Below are 21,226 nucleotides of genomic sequence, written 5' to 3'. Positions count from 1 at the left end.
AAGGTGACAAAAGACTTCTGCTCAGCACAGACCATAAAAATGCCTGAGTTTTGTAAACAGGAAGCCTTTAAATGATACATTTCTGCCCCTCTGTACTTTACAGGAGAGTAAGGTAGAACAAAAAGGGGTTTTGATGGAGATTAAAAGCATTGAAATGGCATTACTTAGCAGCTGTGAAAAAGCTCAATTAACATAAATCTAAGTGCTAGCAACAGATACCTAGAGGGACTGGTTACCACCAACTTCTCCTTCAAAACTGGCTGCAATTCTTCACATACAACGCCTTCAAAACAGGTTGGAAATGTTTTTCAAAATTCCTTTCTCTAAGAATACATACTCTGTAGAGACACAGTATACAATATATGCAGCTTGCAAGCAAGATGGAGTTGTCTGGCTCGTTCTGTATAAAGCAGCACCTGAAATACCAGACTACATCTTTTTGCTTATGGTTTTTCTCTCTGAGGAAATGAGGATGAATATATGTATATGACTCTCTACCAAACAGTAGCTGCCATTCCAACAGACGGCGCTGATCAGCTACCTGAAGGAGCTGTGGGAACAGTCAATGTGGAAATATACAACATATCTGTATTTAAAATAATCTCATTGCACCTCCCTGCTATTTTGCTCAGAAAAATCATTACTGAAAAAGCAACAAATGACTCTAGTTGTGCCCCCCCACCTCCAATCCAGTCCCATTTTAAAGAGCTGGAAGTAGCAGATTAGCAATTTCAATATTCCCAAGCAACAGAGATGCACAGAGTTAAGGTGATGTGGATCTCACAAAAGACGTGTAGAGCAACGCAGTGTCTCAGAAGCAACAATGTTCTGTGACAATCCATTTCTTTTTTTTTTTTTTTTTCCTGAACAACACCAATGTGTGGCATCACTGTGCATTTAGTCCCATGATACATTATCACCATATCAGAGTAATTTGTATGGCTGTAATGTCTCAAGTGCACTGTGGTATGTCACTTTGTTTTCTCTCCTCTCTCCTTCGTTTCAGTTCTGGCTCCCATCAATGCACTGCAAAGCAGCATGTAGGAACAAGCTGTATTTCTGGTACTACATGTCAGTGTCAACAGCTGCTATCCTTCCTGTGTCCAGCATTGATCTGAAGAAATGTAACAGCATGCAGCACTTACGTCAAAGAATGGTACTGCTAATAACAGCAGTCCCTGTACATATCTTGAGACAGTTAATGTGTGCGAGAGACATAATTATTTTGGAATCCTTTAAGTAAAGAAGAAATATCCCTGAAATAAGTGGGAAACTGGCTGACACAGTGGGATAAAGCTTCAGTGAAAGCTTCAGTTGAAATCCAGCATCTTAAAAGCTATAGTGAATTTGGACCAGTTCACAGATGTGGAACGTGAAAAAGGCAACTGTCCACATGAGGGAGAAGGGAGAAGAAGATACTTATTGAGTGAGCCTGAAACAAAGGAATCGATTCATAAGTTTACAATACAGGAAGGTATATTGCCCTTTACACTCCAGCACCCCAAGCCTACATACTGAAAGGGCTCACCTACAGGCAGACCCTCACTGGAGCACTGTGATCAGGTTTTACCAAACTCAAAAAGAGATGAAAGACAAAACTGGTTAAGGACTAAGGAACTGAAATCCTTCTGTATGGCCACAGGGTGTCCTCCTTGCTCTATGCTTTGGCCTCAGGTGACCAGCCTCTGTAGAGGAAAAAGGTCTTTATTAAAAATAGCTCTGTTAATAGATGAGAGCTCTAGTTTGTTCAGTCCAACTTGCTCACATTCATTAAGATACAGTACACATTGAGGTTACTCTTCCCAGTTTCTTTACGCTAATTATTTTGCCTTGACAGGTGCAGGTCGTACTCATATTCTTAAGCTGGTTAGACTCTCATTCCGTTTTCAAGATATGGAACTGGATAAAGAGTGAAAGAATGTATCACAAGGACAAAAAATTCAGTACCATTCTGCACGTTTTTTCTGTCATTGACATTAAGAACCTGGGATGTGTAAGGATATTGCTCATTTCACATCTCTGCTAATACTGGACGCTATTGCACCTTTAATGACACTTAATCCAGTTCAATTTTCAAACTGTTTTGAAAAATGATTCTGATAGCTAACAGGTTTCACATTTAGAACCGCTTCTTTTTCTTTCTTTTTTTTTTTTTTTTTTTATAGCAATATTATGTTACTTCTAGTTACAGCCTCTTCCTATGCCCTAAAAATTCTTGTGCCTTGCTGGGTGTTGTCACACTTTAAACTAAACTGCCTCTTTCAGATCTGCTCAAATTGCATTATTTTGGGAATGTGTGAGAAGGCTGGGGTGTGGAGGGGCTGAAAAAGCATGTGGCAGCAGGGAGCCTTCCTCCACTTACCTGAGGTACTCGTAGAGTCCATACATGGGCAGGAAGTCAATGTCAGACAGAAACATGTACGGTGTGCTGATATGCTTCATGGCCACATTTCTTAGCAGATTCACAGGATAGAACTGGCCTTCCTTGTAGACGATATGGTAGCCGACATTGTGGCGGCTCATTAGTACTTCTGAGCCCTGGGCGTAGCGCAGAAATTGCTGGGCTTCTGCATCAGAAAGATAGAGTGCCAGGCTGATCGGACCTTCCCAGTGTTTGCAGATAGCTTCAAGCATCTGGAGCCTGAAAGAAGAAGGGTAAGAATAAGAAAAGGCTGTCTCCCCGTCTGGGACTATTTGCCTGGGTTCATCTCATCAAATACAGATACCTCTATCTAAGTGAGACAGATTGGCATCACTTTATATCCTGTGGAAAGCAATAAATATTTCTACAGCACAATTCATCTTATCTAAGTCCATGTCTCTTTCTGGACAGGTGGACTGCACCCTAGATATGCCTACCTCTCTCCAGTGAATACGAGGGAGACAAAGATGGCACTAGCTCATATATAAACATCCACAACACAAATACCTAAAGCCAGGTGAAACCAATGACAATCCTTTCTGCTTAAAGCCTTGATGCTGCAGAAAAACCCACATGGACGACGGGGCTTCATCTGATGAGAGCTTTGAGTGGTTGTAGGGATCTGTCTTTGTAGATCTAATTACAGAATAGGGGACTTGTAATCTAAAGCTATGCCTAGTGCCCAATTCACATTTTAGGCCAAGTTAGTCTCTCTTCAAGAAGCCAGTGGAGAAGAAAGGTGTACAGACCCACAGATCACTTTACCTCCTGTTTAGGAAAACCTTTTCAAAATTTTTGCAAGGCAGTTAGTCAGATCTTAAAAACTGTTGAAAGTGACAGGTCAAGGGAATACTGACTTATATAAACATTTGTGTTGACTGGAAAAAACTGTCAGGGGAAGGGCAAAAGGATGAGACACAATAGAAATGGGGTTTACCATGAGTAAGGAGAGAAGAAGGGAGAGATATGGCATGGAATACCAAAAGAACAGTTCAGACAAAACCATCATTTAAAATACTAATCTGTATATGTTTTAGCATTATCTCCTCAAAGTCCACTAAATGATTTTTAGAACAGGTTGTATCAATGAATATTTTTAAAAACTCTCAGCAGTTAAAATATTATTGATGAAAATGACAACAACATACCTCATATACAATGTAAATCAAACCCAGTCTGGTCAAAATAGATTAATCACTTTGGACAATTTATACAGAATTGCCTAGAGATTAAGATATGCCACCCAAAAATACAGCAAGAACTGATTACAAAGCCTCTTGAGTTAATATAAAGGGAAATGAACCTATGCAGCCTAGCCACATATTCTATTAAAAATTAGGAAGAGTAGATGATGCAACATGATTATCTTCTCTACCTTCCATATCCGTGTCACTAGATTTTTCCTATTAATATTTATACAGAACACAAGAAAAGTTTTCTGCATCATTGTAATCAGAGAAAATAATTTCCCCCTCCTACTATCGCACTAAGTATTGCAGCAGAAAGGAATGATATACCAGCAAACACAAATTCTGATTTAACATTAATAGCTTTTTCCAGTGTTTCTGAATGATCCTGATGACATTCAAGACAATATAATCATTTTGTCTTAGATATGAGATATTACTTTTACTAATCTATACCTGGTACATTATTTTCTTTTTATCTATTATTGAAACAAAGGCTATTATCAGCCTGAAACATACAGCTGAATTAGAAACACCAGTCGATAAAAGGGATCTAAAAGGTATGTGAAGGCTTTAGGCTTTTGATTGTACTAATAACAAGTAGAGAAAAAAAAATATTTTTTGCTTTCTCCAATATAGTGACAACCTGTTAATCAGTAGGATCCATTTCATCATCACTCAGGTTTAGGGCAGCCTTTTATAAATGAAATACTTGCCTAGAAAGAAATGTAGCAAAATGCCTTTCAAAGACTCTAAGCAGTGGACAAATGGCATACATAACTTATTTAAACGGCACACCTGATGACACCTGCAAAGCTTTCTGCAACGGTTAAGTGGAAACTGGGTTTTGCTGGTATAAATTTCCAGCTGGACAGCTTAGTGCCCTTCAGAACACTCCATTTTGCTGGGCCTTTCTCATTGACAGGCTACACTTCTATGAGTTTGATACAGGGACTGCTAGATGATGCTCCCTAATCTGAACTCTGTAGGTTGTTAGAAGTCTTTTTTTTTGACCACAGAACTTAGAAATACAAGCTTCTAAGCACACCAAGTTATTTCTTTGTTTCTAGTTGTCTTGAGGAATGTGTTCTATAAAGAAAATAAATAAACTCTTACACTGCATAATAATAGAGGTCATCATTTAGCTGGTATTTTTTTTTAAGGTCTGTTTCAGTCAAGAGAATTTTACTGGTGAGATTCTTTGTTTTCACTCTTCCTCTTAAGCACATTCAACCAGTTTACGAGTCTTTCTCACCCTGACCTCAAGCAGTCTAATGCTAAATTTTTCTTTCCTCATCCACACCTTTAGCTCACATTTCTCATATTTCTGATTCCTAGGTACATACCTTGCCTTTAAAAAAGCTGCCTAGCCAAAGTACTTGCTTGAAATCCACATATAAAGCCTGTGATGCAACCAAGCCATTATCAGACCAAATTTGTCACATCAGTACAAGAGGAGACCAATAACAACACTGAATGAAGTCGCTCTCAAAGCCTATATCTACAGACATTAATGTTACCTCCTAAACTGCATCACTGTCTTCCATTTCCCAAGCCTATAGCACAAACAAACGTAAGCCTGTCACAAGTCTTGTCAGTCTCAACTCCAGCAGGTCTAGAATTGGAGACAACTGGGAGTTGCTTTTTTTGCCTTTCCTTATGTCGGAGGATCATTTGAAAGAACTAAGCAAGAGTGTAGCATATAGCACATTGTTTACGTACATGCCATGTTAAATCTGAGACACTAATATTAAATGTCTATAGCTACGCTGGAGGAATTTAATAAAAGTGGTCTAAAGAAGGTACCAAAAAATAAGGCAGTAACTGAAAGATGTGAAAGAAAACAAAGAAGCTAAACAGCTCTTTGGTATGATATTATTTATTGATTTTAGCTGAAAGAGAGTATTTCCAACTCAAATCAATAATTTATAGCAACACACCAAAGAAGTAGGGAAGATTTTTCCTGCACAGTATCAGGAGGGCTGTTCTTCCTGAATAAAAATGTGTGGTTCTGTCTATCAATAAAAACATGTGCCCCAGTGAGGATCCAGAAAGAGAAACAGATGCTCAGACTTTGCATCAGTGCCAGTGAATCAGTGCCGAGCCCCAGCTCATTCTTTTGAATTAAATTCTGGGGGGAAAATATACCATGTGCACAGACCAACTCTACTAATTTACTGTGGCACTCACTCAGGGTCTGGCTTAATTTATTTCTTTAGTTTTTTACTCAAAGGTTTGTGAACACTTAAGAAATGTTTCCTCAATTAAAAATCAATAGAACAGACACCGATGTGCATAGCAAATCATAATATGACGTGCAGGATGCAGTGCTGAGGCACTGCCGAAACAAAACAGCCCTCATCTGTTCATGTTTATTTTTAAAACAGGCTGCAAATGTCTGTTAATCTGAATTCCTCTGACCCTCGTGGAATACTGCTGACCTTCTACTGGTGTAGCAGTGGTGATATTCACGGGTCATGTAGCATTCTGCATGTGCTCTGCCAAATAGAGTATAAGTTGCTTGCTTATATGCAAGGAGTTCTGCCCTGTTTTATTACCTACTCTGATAGCAGCAACTACAAAGTTTGGAACAGATTTGAACTGAGAAGCCTGACGAAAAAAAAGACTGACAATTCAAAGTGTCACAGAGCTGGCTGATATGGACTACACTGACAGCGCTTCTGAAACGTGACAACGCAGGAATCAGAAAGGCACAGGTGGAGCTTGTCATGAAATGGACTTTTTCCCCAAATGAAATACCAGTTAAATTCCACTTTACGTTGGAACTGAAAGTTGGGAAGAGTTAAACTACAGATATTATCCTGAAAATCAACATTTGTATAAAAATGAAATGACTCCTATCAAAAGGAGATATTTTTTGTTTCCCACTAGCACACTAAAACTAAAAATATTTTATTTTAAACTGCCAAATTTGAAACTAAAATGTTTAGTTTTGACTCTCATTATAAGAAAATCAAGCCACTCACTGAAATTTTCTGCAATACCAATGAAAGCAAAACTAACATTGTCTGAAGATGAAACACTGTGAAAAACCTTTTGATCAGCTAACACTGCTTGCCTAAGTCCATCACCAACATCTCCTGTTTTTCCTAGGTGGCTGTGAAACTCCAAAAAATAATAATGCCTGACAAGTCTGACAAGTAACAACCCATGCAGTTCCAGTATTTAGCCTCACATGAACTCCACCTACACTCCTGCATTCACTGCAAACTGAAGTCTGGATGCATGTGTGATGTCTACATGTGCTACTCCTAATTCAAGCAAGGTCTTACAGCATGATATCTAAGTTTCTGTGAAAGCCATGTTTCTTTCTCCCTAAAGCATTACAATAGATGGATTTCTTGAAATGCTCTGAGACTGTCAAAAAATTTTCATCGTCTCACATTTCCAGATGAACAAGAGTTTTTGCCTACCTGTCCATTGAAAGTTGAGCCACCAGTGTTACATCAGTATTGTCTGAAGCAGGTTCATATTCATAATGTAGAAAATACAAATGAGTGCGATGGACGGTGAAGCGTTCTCGACGAAATTCATAGCATAAGTCATCCTCATCCAGCTCAGACAGCTGTTTCTGGAGCTGTAAGGGAAAAGCAGACATAAATATAAGTCCTTTATTATTCCTCTTGCAAGTCAGAGAGAGTAAGGAGGTTGGGAACTTGCAGCATGAAGCAATGGGGAGCAGACTGAAACAAACATAGCAGTATTTTCCCAAGTGTCACTCCTTCAAGCCACTGGACAAGAGATTAGAAGAAAGCACTCCTAAGCAAACAGATGAGGCAGACAGACCATTATATTATGATCTATGTATTTTATATATCATATGTATTATCATCTTCCAACATCCAGAGTAGCAACGAAACAGTGAACAATCACATTTAATAACTGCCAAGTTTCAGAGCTGATGATCCAATGGGATGCATAAGACCACTCCTTATTAGAAGCAGTATTTTAAACTACTTGTAGACATACAGCTCCAGCAGAGGGAACTCAGCAGTAGATTATGCTTGTACCCTGGACTAAGCAATTCCCATTCTGCTGCCTCTGTTGGAGAACAGTAACTGCTGCTAGGGGCATGGACAGACAGCTGGAAAAGTAACAGCTTAAACTGAACATTAGTCAGTGTCTTGAGACTTATGTATCTGCACCAGTATAATTTTGAAATAAAAATAATCTTTCAACTGCAGAAGAGCCGGATATAAGCCTATATTTTTAACAGGATTTGTACTTCTGGATATTTGGGTTGAGAAATCAAAAGGATGCCAGATTAGCAGAGAACAGGTATTTCTTGGCTTCCCTGAAAACCAAGCCCCTTCAAAGTCAAAACAGCAAAAGAAAGCAATTGTATCCTCAGTCATTTATTCCTGTAGCTGTAACAGAATAAAAGTTTGGCTCTTGGGAAAGGAGGAAGAGAAAAACTGACCAAACAACTATACAGATGACCAATTCCATCACTGAACTATATTATTTAAAGACAAATATCTGGCTAGAATTCTTAAAATACATTCATTTTAAAGGAAAAATCAGTCATCCCTGCTGTAAAATATTCCACAAAATGTAATGACAATGAAAATTATAAATGATATTGACATATCAAATAGAGTTCTGTTTGCGTTGATCTAAAATGTAGATTATTAGTAAAGGTATCATTTTCCACACTTTATTTCTTAAAAAATATCCTATAGGATAAGATTACCTGTTTATCAGTAAAGAATAAATTAAGACAAATATTCATGTTATATATATACAAGTTTTGATAAAATCACTGTGAACTTCAAATTGTTTCATGAAATAAACATTATGAATTATAGACATTCATTTAGATTCAAAAATCTCTTCTGTTCTGTTCAGAATGATTTAAAGTAATAGTTTACAACAGTATCATTAAGAAAAACATTGGAAAATGTAGGCGTTTCTTGTTCTAACATCGTGTTAAGAACGAGAGCTGTTGTTCTTGGAACTATAAGCGTAATGGCTGCCATCAACAATAATGCTTAGAGCTGAATGTTTTTCTGTGACAGCTGATGGAATAATTCCTGGTATTTTCCTGTATATCACTCTTTAATCTTCTTTTGAATAATGGAAACACCTCCTTTGATTTCAATGAGTTTTGGATCAGGATCTCATTCTTCCTTGCTATTGTTCTGCACAGGTCTTAAAATGTCCCTCAGGAGAGACTGCTTTTAGAAAGATGAGAGCCTGAATCTTGACAAATCTTTACTCAGGCAAAACTTCTATTGAAATCAAGATCTCTTTTGGTGGAATAAAAATTGGGAGTTCTTTTACATATTGTTGGAGTTTCATTCATTCTGCTTTAAAAATCATGATTCAGCTGAGCCTGTACTTTATTTTCCGAAGCACATTCAAACAATATTTGAATTAAACCCAATATTTACAACAATGACTATAAAGATTATTGTATCTTTTTGTTTCTCCTTTGAAAAGAGATATTAGTGTGCCCTTATCAGAATTATCAAGGAGCTTTAAATGTAAACGGTTAAGACAATAGCAAAGCACATTTCAGGGATACCTTCCTATCCTGCTGTATATACAAACAACAAGGCTAGAAGTTTATAATTGTACAGCAGCTACTAATCAGGCAGTCACTGAATGATTATCAGATTACATTCAGGTTGCAAGCTATGAGGATATAAATACTTAATTATAAGTTACAGAATAACATTTTGGGCTCAATTATGGCTTTGCATACTACAGAGCCCTTGGTGGGGGATGAGGAGGGAGATGGTTTCTCAGAGGCTCCAGTATTTTGGCTGTGAAAGTCACCAAGCCACAAAGTTGCCCGTGGAGGTGATGGAGAGCAGCAAGCACCAGAAAGCGCCTTCTGCTATGGGGAAAGGGTAACCTGTTCTTTCCACTGCTTTTCTTAGGGTCAGGATTTTGTCACTGCTTTGTGAGAACACTTGTACAATCCTTGCTTGCTCATACCATGAGCCTAAACTGCTGGACAGCCTTAGGAGACCTCTGCAGGCTGTGCAAACACAGCTTACATAAGGCACGCTCCTTCAGACACAACAATCAGTACAGGACAGGCTATGATTTGGCCTGTAGTACTGTTACTGTGCACGTGGCAAGCAGTCTGCATTAAGGATGGGCTTATCCTGCAGCAATGGGGAGGCAACAGGCATTGGAAAGAAATATAGCATGTGATTATCCATGTGAAAACTCCCTTCCTGCTGGAAGCAATGCTGGACATGCTAGGATTTGGTCTAGCAAAACATGTAAGCTCACAAGGTTTCTCACTGAAGCCAATCGTGTGACATGCACAAGGTATCAGGACCAACATCGTGGATGCTGCACAAGATTACACACTAGGCAGCAAAAAGCCAGTCCATGCAGCTGCCAGCTGAGGACTGCATGGACTGGGAAAGTCAGCTGCACCCTAAAACATTCAGGCTAGTCTCTTTTTTCTTTTATTCAACCTAGTTCAAGGACAATTTTGTTGCTGTGGGTTTTGTTATTTTTGAGTAAAATTGTTACAGATATCACAGCATAATGAAATAATACTGCCAATTTCTGAAGTTGAATAAATAAACAAATACCTCCCCCTTTCTTTCCTCCAGCAACCTAAAAATCAGATCCTTGGAAACAGCCAGCTTGTTATTTGAACATATCTCTTTCCTGATGCCTGACAACAATAGGAAGTGAGGAAAATACTGTGAAGTGAAATACCATAACCTACTTACTTTCTGAACAATCTCATTCAGTTACAGGACTATGAAATCCAGAATACTGGTAACTTCCCCGAAATATCTTACAACTTCTATATAGAATGTTTAAAATAAATTAATATGGACAGGAATTAAAGACTTGAGTACCATACATGTATGTGCATTTCTTACTTACTACTCTTACAAATGATTGAACAGCATAAAATGAGTTACAGCAGAAAAAAAAATCCCTTTCTTTTGGAGACATAGCAGAAAAAAATCCTTTCTTTTGGGCATCTCATCTTTTTGCACTTGTAAAAATGCAGTGACATCACAGTTTTGTCATCCTTTTAGGCAGCTCTTTCATTGCCCTCTGACAGAAATTTATTGGAGGCAAGAGTAGGAAAGGAAAATTTCCAACCCATTTTTGCCTTGTTGTCTCTCCAAGACTGGGTTTATCTAACGGCAAGCAGCAATACAGTTGAAACTGAACCTGATGTTTGCAGGCAAATTAATGTAAGAAGAGAGGTTGGATAAGAGGGGCCAAAGAAGCCTCTATATTTCTTTCTTTGAAGAAATGGCCCATCTTTGTAATATGTCAGAGCTCAACAAAAACAGTGCCTTTGGTTTCTACTCTGTGTTTCTTAAAATATACTACAGGCATAAAATGGGGTGGAGGAAAAAAGAAAACATGTTTTCAGGAATAAAAAAGCTTCATTAGTTTAAGAGTATTTTCCCCTCCTTCAATTTCTCTCTCAATACATTCATATACCCCCAGTATGACACACGTATAAAGGCTGCTTCCTTTTACTGTGAAGGGACACACACAATCTATAAATACATATGGCATAAAGTCATATGCCATTTTTTACACACATTTAAAATGAAGAATTTTAATGATGCACAACATTCAAAAGAAAAGTAATTGTCTAAGACAGTCACATACATAACCTTAAACTTATCTCTTTATGAGTTACCTCATTCTTTTCCAGTTACATGATCATATAAAATTTCTCTAATGATATAATCTTATCTACAGCATGTATATTGTGTGGATCCATTATTTATGGATAAAGAACTTACAGCTTGGTTTAGAGTTTGCTCCCACATTGTACCTTTATGAAAAGATGAGCTACCAATGGGAATCTGACAGATCTATACAAACAGAGGCTTACTTAAACACAGTGCACCATCAAAATGAGGATCTTAATGTCAGCTGGATTTGATAAAAAGATGGCATCCCTTTAAGAATCCCTCCATAATACTTATAACAAAATGCCTAATATAGCTAAGACTTTTCATCCTTAGAGTGACAGCATGCATTTCACAAAAGCAAGTTTGCTTATCATGAGATTCACTCTTTCTACAAGACTTTCAAGGCTAAGGCTACTTGCCACTGAGCATGTGGGAAATTTCACCTTGAGGAAACATTTTTGCAGTTGAAAAGTGATGTGCTTTTCAGCGTGTGTACAGTAGATATTCTCTTAGGAAATACTGTAGTGGGAAACAGCGAGTGCTTTCATTAGCATCACGATGTTACTTGTTTCCAAAATAAAAATGGTAGCATGCAGAGAGTGCCATGACATGCAAGAGACCAAAGCAAAAAGAGAGAGATATCCAAGAGTACACGTTACATTACTTCTTGGGATGACCAGCTGTGGCATGCGATCAGACCACTCACTTCTCAGGTGGCCTGTGAGGCTAGGCTGGACAGACAAGCACGGGCAGACCAGAAGCTATTCAACTCTACCGTGAATCCTCATCATTTACCAGGTCTACTTTTCTGACTAATACATCTGTGGTGTATCCATGTGCTAGACAACAGACCCATATGATAATGGCACATAGCATGTACCTTTCACTGATGAACTGGTTAGTCCTAACCAGATTTAGTTCCTAAATCTCCCTTCCTAAGGCTGTTCCTAGAAGAAGCGCATCAGTGATCAGCTTCATTTGTTTGAACTGCTGTGTCACAGAAACTATTTTCTTCCCACCAAAATCTACAGGATTTCATCACAAATGAGACCAATCCAAAGTCCAGGATCAGAAATATTTTCTTTGATATTAGTGATATTTAAGAATTTTTTTTTTTTTTAATTTATTTTTATCTTTTTCCTTAAGTCCTATTTAGACCTTGGGGAAGGGGAGAAATCCCTTCATTGTATAGGCATCTCTTTCTCATCAAGTGTTTAAGGTAAAGTGAGATGACAAGGCTTAAGTAACTCACTAAATACCATGCTAACACAACAGGAACAGAGCTGCTCAAATGAAAACTTTTAACTTTCAGATCATCTTTCCTTCTCCCAGGTGTGTGCAGTTAAGATTCATAGCACAAAACCAGCTCAGCTTAGCCACTGAGACAGATGAAAAATAACACCAGCCCAGGATGAAACTACAATCTGGCTATAAAATGCAGCAGTTTTATTTCCTCCTGTGTAGCTGCCCCACTTCCCACCAGTAGGCAATTGTGTTACAGCGTTTAGCACTTTTAAAGTTAAAAATTAAATTAACTGCTGCCTTTAGGATGGCATAAACAAAACAGATGATGTAAGGAGGAAAAAGCATTTACTGAGTCTTGTTTGGAATGACCTACATAACGTAATTCTTGCTTCTCCAGTGATTAGTAATAAAAACCAGGCTAATCCCATGTCAATTAAATCCTTATTCCTCCCATGCCATAAAATTTCGTACATTTGCTATGGGTCAAATTGAGCCATCTGTGAAACAAAGCTGTGCTTGGGACAACGAGAAGGATGGTGTCTGAAAAATCCTACTTAACAAGAAGAATTTTGTTGTAGTGTATGAAAAAATTGACAATATTCTTGTGAAATGGAAATAATGGCTTATCTTTACTGTGAATAATCAACACAATTAAGCACCCAAGTTCTTGGCATGCATACCATCATAGACAGTTCTGTACAGATGAAGCACAACTCCTCTTGATCCCAGCTGCAGCTGTGAGACCTTGGTACTTCTCTGCATTTCCTTCCCCCAGGTTCCTGACACACTTTCTTGGCAGAGCTTATTTCCAGCCCACCCTTGTACCACAGTGCTTTGATGGGTTGGTTTCCCTGCTTTTGTTTCCCTGGATTGTTCCTTCTTGTGTAGCAAATTCCATGGTCAAAATTTGCTGAGTGAGACCCTGCCCATTCTTTAGCCCAACAAAGCCTCATAACATCAAGTAGTCTGCCAACAGCCTGTTCATACAGGCACCCATCAGTTCTTTCCTGCCCCGAACACTCTCTCTCCAGAACCTCTGTCCAGGCTACTTGTCCTTTTTGGCCTTTGATTTGGATTTTATCCCCTGTTTTTTTTTTTTTTTTTTTTTTTTTCGATGGGGCTTTTTGCCCCATACCTGGAGGTGTTCAAGGCCAGGTTGGATGAGGCCATGAGCAACCTGATCTAGTGGGTGGCACCTTTGCCTATGGCAGGGGGGTTGGAATTGGGTGATCTTTGAGGTCCCTTCCAACCCAGGCCATTCTATGATCTTATCCCTTTCATATGTGAATATGGATTTTTTTTCCTCCATATTGTCTGGATAGCAGTGAGGGCAATGGATCTCTCTCAGGACAGAGACCAAACAGGTTCCTGCTCCTAGCTCTCCTGTCCAGTCAGACAGAAAGGCGCAGAGCATTCAGGAGAAACAGTCACAGAAAATGCCCGTTTTGTCCTGGTCCCCCACCTGCAGCATGCTCAATTCTTTGGTGGCACTGGCAAATATGCAGTCTGATCAGACGTATCCATGCACACTCCAAAGGAGTCTCCAGAGATCTGAGCCTCCTTGAAGTCAAACAAAGCACTGCTGAAGATGTATAAATTATAGTGGGATTTTTCAGCCCTATAATTTGCATAAATTTTCACCAGCTTGGCAAAAGACACATTCCTGGCCCCAAAGTCACTCTCGCTAAATGTCAGCTCCTTCTCTGAGGTAAGCAGTATATCCATGAAGAAGTCATCAGAGCTTGCAGTGTGGGCAATCCCCCCCAAACTTTTTCCCATGCTTCACTTTAAAAAAAAATCAGAGAGAAGAAAAAAGGAGGTATACAAGCATGGTAAAAAGAAACATAGTTAACAGTTCCCCCATCTAGCAATACTGTAAGCAGCTGAAAGCAATTTAATCAGAAGTTTCAGGCAACTAAAAGGATGTGCTACCAGCTCAGCATTTAATAATAATAACAGTAACAGTTTTAATAATAGAAACTACACAGCTGGGGAAGTCAGGATTTCCCGTCAAAACTACCATAAACCATCTGTTATTACTAGAGAAAGACTGTCATGACAAAATAGTACCTTTAAATCTCAGTCCTACTGATGATGCAGTATTCTGAAATCCTGCACGAGCAAAGGGTACTCACAGCATCAGTCTGATTCTTGTTACCGACTCGGAAGCTCCCTTTGCAATCCACTTTAAGATATTCAGAAATTGCTAAATTTGAGAACAGAGCTTATGCTACATAGCACATCAATTTCCTGCCCTTCTGGTAGATATTACTAGGTGGAATGCACAGATATTTGCTAATATTAAAAATCTTTGGTTTTGTACAGAAAAAGTAAATTAGTAAAAAGACATTTAGGAAGTAAATATACACCTAAGCAAGTATTTTCTCTGGAAAACTAGATATTTTTACATTGTTTCTTTGTGTTGATGAATGGGAAAAGAAAAAAAATGGTGGAAGTCTGGGGAGAATTTTTTTTTTCTTTTTCTGAAAAGTCTTCTCTAAGGGGAATCTGCTCTCTTCTTCCAAAATTGAGTGAAGTTGGTGATAAAGCTCCCACTGATCTTGCTCTGGGCTTTGGATCAGGACGCAGCCTTCACTAATAGGGGACACCCCATTCAACCTTCAGATTTAATGCTTTGGCAGAAGCACCTGGTGAGAAGCTGTCTGCAGGAAACGAGTTTTATGAGAATGCTAAAAGGTTGAGTGTGTGCCCCTGTGTGCTGAAATCAGACTTACAGTATCTATCTCATAGTGCAACTACAGACCTATAGACAGAAGATCCTGTTAAAGTATTTTAGATGCTGCAGTAAGTCCTTTAGAATGAAATGCTGTACATAACAATTAAAAGCCAATAGAAAACATTTAAATTGGAGGGTTTCCCTAAAATCTTCTCCTTTGTATCAAAATAAAAAAGGAACGAGAAAGGGAAATAGCATGGAACAGTAGGATGGAGTGACTGAGGGCTGGCTTCAAAGGCTACTTGAGTCAATGACGTTGTTTACAGGAGGATTTGGTTCATATTCTGAATTTCACATTTGTATTTCCCATCCAGACTCTGCACAAAAGGCAAAGAGGTGATTGTAATACCACTTTGCAGAGAAGAGCCAGCTCTGTGTAATCTCATTTTAGTACATCCTGAATGAAGGGGACTTACAGTACTGCTCTGTGGCAAGGAGCACATGCCAGGCCCCCATCTACAGTCTGTCCCTGCAACAGTTGAAATAGTCAAGTTTCAGCTTGACTATTTCAATGGAAGGATGAAACATGTATGTACACATAGACATACACATAACCACTTTTACATTAACAGAAAAATTACCTCAGCACCTCCCAGTTTTTCAGTCTGCATTTCTTTGCCTTCAGTATTTGATTTTGAAAGCCCTGTCTATTCTGTTCATTCCTATTTGTAACTTTTTGGAACCTATTAGCAGTGCAGTTTGGTACAGCTGAAGATCAGCAACTGCCTAGATCAGCACTATGTGGTATAAGATCCCCAGACTGCCTTTATTTAGACCTCTTGAAATTCAGTCTGTGGTATTATACTTCCTTAGCAAACATTAAAAGAAAAAGAAAAGAAAAGAAGATACTAATCCATCTGCATGTATACAGACACATATATATGTAAGCATACACACATGCACATATATACACTGAGAAAGAGTGACAGATTAATGTAACATCTGATTATGTTTTAAACTAATATCCCTTTATATCTCTCTGGCACTGTAAAGAGTCCTTAAAAAAGAAAACGTGTAATTTACATTCATTTTAAGGACATCTCAGTACTGATGAGAAGCGTAAAGGGCCTTAGAGCAACAGAACCAGCCCAATGGTACCCATTGCCACACTTCTTTTTACATTTCACAGATATTTGCATTACAAATGAAATTCCTTAATTACAGGTCGCATTCCAAATAAAGCATAATTACAAATATTAAACTGCAGAGTTGCAACGGCTGGCATATTGGAAAAGGACCTTAAGGGTAAATTCTGCCACAGACAGATTATGAGTGACAGCCCCATAACAAGCCACTGCTTCTTCCACAACAGGGCTCGGAGGATTTAGTGCTTAGTAATTTTCTCTGATTATAAAACAAGTGGAGCTATTCCAGCATTTTGTCCACTAGTCTACAGTGCAGAGAAGCGTAGTCAGCTGAAGGAGGATCTTTTACATATATACAATGCCTAGCACAACAAAACCCAATTGTGTTTTGGGGCTGCTAGTCTCAATTCAGGGAAGAACAGAAAAATAATAACTATCGCATAAATCAAATAGCAATTCCTACCTTATACATACTTGACTTTGCAAAAATTATAGCTTTTTATGTACTATATATGTTTAGGAATCCTAATGGAAACGTATAGCTGCCTTGGTTAACTAAAGGTCCATCTAACCCAGCATCCTATCTCCAGCTGTAAGCTGGCAGCCTAGAGAGGAGTGCAAAAACAGTGCCAGTGTATCATGATGTTTCCTCAGAACGCTCCCCTAGTCCTGAACTTGGGCTTAAGGACTTCCTGCACCAAAGCCTAACAGCTCCTGACTGATTTTCTTTCCATGAAGAGGTGCTTTTTGAACATGTATGCATTTTTAGCAACACTATGTCCTGTTCAAAGCTTTGTTACATCTTGGGTGAAATGTCTTCCTTTGTTTTGAACCTGCTACTTGCTATTTTCTCTTCATGCCCCCTAGTTCTTGTTCTGGGAGGGATGACAAACAGTGGCTCCCTGCTCACCTTACAAGATGTTCTGCTTCTGAAGATTATCCTGCAATAGATCATTGGAATGTACTGTATTTTAATAGGACACCTGTGACACTGTGTGTACTACAGCAGAGAGAGGGAGAGAGAGGGAAAGAGAGAAAGAGGTTTTCATAATCATCCTATTCTTAAGGCCTCATAACATCAAAGCTGAAACTAGCTTTTTGTATTCTACAATAAAAAGGACGTAGTCAATTTTCCAGCAGAGCTTACATAAAGGGTAACTAATTAATAACAATGTCTTCTCCCAAGTAAGCTATCTTAAGCTATCCAAAGTTAGTTTTTTTCTATATTGAGTTGTTTTGATAGAAGGCTGTTAACTTTTTGGTTTCTGTTGGCAAGTTAAGACTCATGTATTTTTGAATGTCTAGCTCATTCTTTTCCAGTATCTTTTTTTTTTTTTTTTAATTTATAAATGGAAGAATGCATTACGTTTCCTTTTCAGACACAAGCCATACCATACACCATATTGCGTTCTACTTGTCTTGAATAAGAAACAGCCTTGAAGAGTTAGTCATTTCCAGTGTCTGTCAACCAGATACAAGTTCAGTAAAATGAGCCATTTTAACTTTCACGACTGCCATTTTCAGCAGCAAGAACTTGCATTCAGTGTGCACAGCTCCCCAACAACTTGTCATCTGGAATAAATCTGTTTATTAAGGACTTACAGAGCTCTGGAAAATATAGCAACAAGTCTGTGGCTGCATTCCTGCTCTTCAAACCCACACAATTGCAAATTCAGAATAATTTTAAAGTATATTCTTAAAGCATGATAAAGAAGATGTGTTTTGTCTTTTTTTTCAACATCTCACTCCCCTCTTCTCTTCCTGTCCCCTACTCCATCTATCGTACTGTGATGTCTTTGACCATCTGCCTCTTAGTGCTCTTTTATCACATTCAGTTCACTTGATTCTCTAAAAGCCCCTCACTCTTGCAGAGGATTTTTCTTTCTCCATGTGCTTTCGCTCTTGCTGTGCACTCTCTCTCTCTTTTGTCTCTGCTTCAGTCTCCTTGAGTTAATGTTTAACTATATTTTTTTATTGTTTCCCCACCTCTTTCAGAAGACAGTGGTAAGGCTGAGTATCTGAGAAGCCGTGCCTTGGGCTAAAATATATCTATCCAATATCTGAGTGTTAAAGTCAGAAAATTGGGGATGGCATCTCCTGTGGTCATTTTATCCACAGACTAACTGGAAACACTACAAGCCTCAATGATGCTATTGATTATCTTTTAACTGCTAATGTGTATAAGATACTGGTATTGCTTTATTGATTTTTATAGAGAGAATTTTGTATATTTTAGGTAATTATGTATTTTTTTTCTTGAAGGTAACATAAAAGGTTACATCTTCCTTTGTATTTCCTTTCAAACTATGCAGCCAAAATTGATACTTGGTCTACAAATCTTCACAGACTACATTATACACAAGGAATTCATACACATCTGTGAGTGTTTCAATTAACAGTTTTTTACGTTGGAACTATATGTACTGAGGCACACACACATAAGAACATCTGTATGTAAACATCCTTGATTTCAACCATTTTCAAAGGATTTACTTCATCTGAAAGGTTCTGATTGCAAATTTTATGCAGATACACATAACTACTGCTGTGTTTTGTTAGAGGCAGGGCAGAAAAAAACTGCACAGTCCCACAGCCCATGTGTACTGTGAAGTATTAACTCATTCTACAGTTTTCAGTATGGCAAAAACTCAGAGATCTAATCCAGCAGTCTTGATGTTTTCATTTTCTCTTCATTATTTGTGCATATGTATCTACTAGCCAAAGTCAACATTATCTTACGCTGAACAAACAGACAGCAAGAAACAATCATTTCCCCTGGAAAGTTTTAGGTCTAAGGGTGAGATTTGCAGAATTGCCTAATGGAATTAAGAGCCCGAATCCTCATTTTCAATTTGCTATCTTACCTTTGTTGGGGATTTTTAAAAAGCAAAGCAGCCTAAAAAAAACACAAAGCAAAAACAAAAGAGGGGAAAGGCAGGATTAATACGTCAGTTTTACAGGCAAGGAACTGAGGCACAAAGAGATTAAACGATTTGCACAGCGTCACTCTTGGAATCTGAGCACTGACCTCAATTCTCCTGAGTCCCTACCCGCACTGCCAATTCTCCAAGTTTTCATGTAGCCCATGCCTTGTATGAAACACCCTTTAAAATCTTCAAGCCCTAAACATACCACTTACGTTTTCACTGTTAATGTCTGCCTCACTGGGGCAGCCAAAGAGTTCCCGTCTCAGCAAGTTCCCATCATATTCTAGGAATGTCAGGTAGAGGTTGCGGAAAAACTCCACGTGCTTGTTTTTCACTCGCAGCTTCTTTGGTGAGTTCCAGTGAATCACCTCAGAGAGAAAAAAGAGAAAACATATCGTGCTGTTAGAATACAGATTTGCTTTAACCCCTGTTTTTGTGTGTGTTTAGTATACTGCCCTCTTAAAACCGAAAAAAAACAAAAAAAAAAACAACAACAGCAACCCCAGATCTACACCAACTTCCTTCTGTCTTTTTATTTGGACAGCTTTATCGTGCCTTTCACAAGTGACTGCATACTGTACAGACGATGCTCTTTTAAACCCATCCATACCACAACATGCACATAGGAGTTGGGGTGCTGCTCAAATTTGTGATGCAGCACCTCCTAAATGCTGCCACTGGTCTCATGACAGACCATACAGGTTTATAGGCTCTTTTGAAGAGGGTGGCATTATGAGGGATTCAGGGATGTTAATATTAAGCGTTAATCTCAGATTTCCATATGACTGATTGATTCACTGTTTCAGGCCAGGCAGACTCTTCTCCTGTTAGACACTAAGGAGAAAAAGCCTCAAATGAATTCTTGTATCTATGTACACCCTTCAAAAAGGACTGAATTTAATCTGGCTTCCTTTTTCTCCACTGCTTCATTTAAACAAGACTGATCTCAGTTGCATTATACAACATAGTGGTGCAGCACAATGCTTCACCCCTTGAATTCCTATTTCTAGCAGGTATTTAGCCTCTACTAATAGGAGATGACTCTCACACTGGCCTAGATTTAACTCTAATGCTGACATAAAGGGCCTGATTCTCATTTACATCCAGGCGACTTTGCACTGATCCCTGGCAGTGTGAATGAGAATGGGGCCCAAAGGAAAAACTATCAAGGAGCCAAAAGTGGCTTGCAGGAATGATTTCATTTTATAGAGGCTATATTTTAGGCATAAGAAAAACAAAACAAAACAACCAACAACCAAGTGCTTTGTATTCAGTTTTATTCTTGTGACTTCTAAAGAGATTAAAAAAAAAAAAAGTCTCCCTTGGGAACATTTCCAAGCGAGGAGCTCTGGAGGTTCTCTGAATGCATTAAGTGAATTGCATGAAGGCACCGTGTCACTGCGATGCCAGCTGCCGAGCCGGTGGGGTGGTAAGCTCTGCTCTGCACATTGCATCTGTGGCAGGGAGCGGACAGAAGCAGCTCAGAGCAGATGAGCCCAGTCCCCTTGGTGTCAGCAGTACAGCTCTGCAGGAACAGGGAGCCCTCTTAAATCACCCTCTCTGCTTCTGAATGAGTAAGCTACAGGAAGAAAGAACAGGACATTGCCTGAACTTTTCCAGTACTAACTTCAGTAAACAAGACAGCCTCTCCACTGAGTATTTATATTTCCTCCCCTCATCCCCCCAAAAAAGAGAAGGAGAAGAGGAGAAAAGGAAGGGGAGGGGAGAGGAGGGGAGGGGAGGGGAGGGAAGGGGAGGGGAGGGAAAGGGGAAGGGGAAGGGGAAGGGGAAGGGGAAGGGGAAGGGGAAGGGGAAGGGGAAGGGGAAGGGGAAGGGGAAGGGAAAACACACACAAAAAAACAAAGCCTTCTCTATATAGCCAACACCAATGAAAATCTCTCCTGGTATGGAAAGCTTTAACATTTCCTAAGATCTCACTGCTGAAGTTACTAGGATGCCAAA

At 38.9% G+C, this 21,226-nt stretch overlaps 1 protein-coding gene across 3 annotated transcripts in view; it reads right to left on the bottom strand.

Moving 5' to 3' along the window:
* Positions 1-21,226, bottom strand: part of LARGE1 (LARGE xylosyl- and glucuronyltransferase 1) — a 282,266-nt gene that overhangs the window by 15,533 nt on the left and 245,507 nt on the right. For all 3 annotated transcript variants that reach the window (XM_032201244.1, XM_032201234.1, XM_032201254.1), the window contains 3 exons: positions 19,477-19,632; positions 7,044-7,207; positions 2,363-2,641 (listed from right to left, as the gene is read on the bottom strand). In XM_032201244.1, the coding sequence (XP_032057135.1) occupies positions 2,363-2,641; positions 7,044-7,207; positions 19,477-19,632 (599 nt within the window). The remainder of the gene's footprint in view (positions 1-2,362; positions 2,642-7,043; positions 7,208-19,476; positions 19,633-21,226) is intronic.

This window comes from Aythya fuligula, chromosome 1 (assembly GCF_009819795.1).
Source record: "Aythya fuligula isolate bAytFul2 chromosome 1, bAytFul2.pri, whole genome shotgun sequence".
Lineage (NCBI taxonomy): Eukaryota > Metazoa > Chordata > Aves > Anseriformes > Anatidae > Aythya > Aythya fuligula.
Note: the sequence above shows the minus strand (reverse complement) of the source record. Positions and strands in the feature narration are given on the sequence as shown.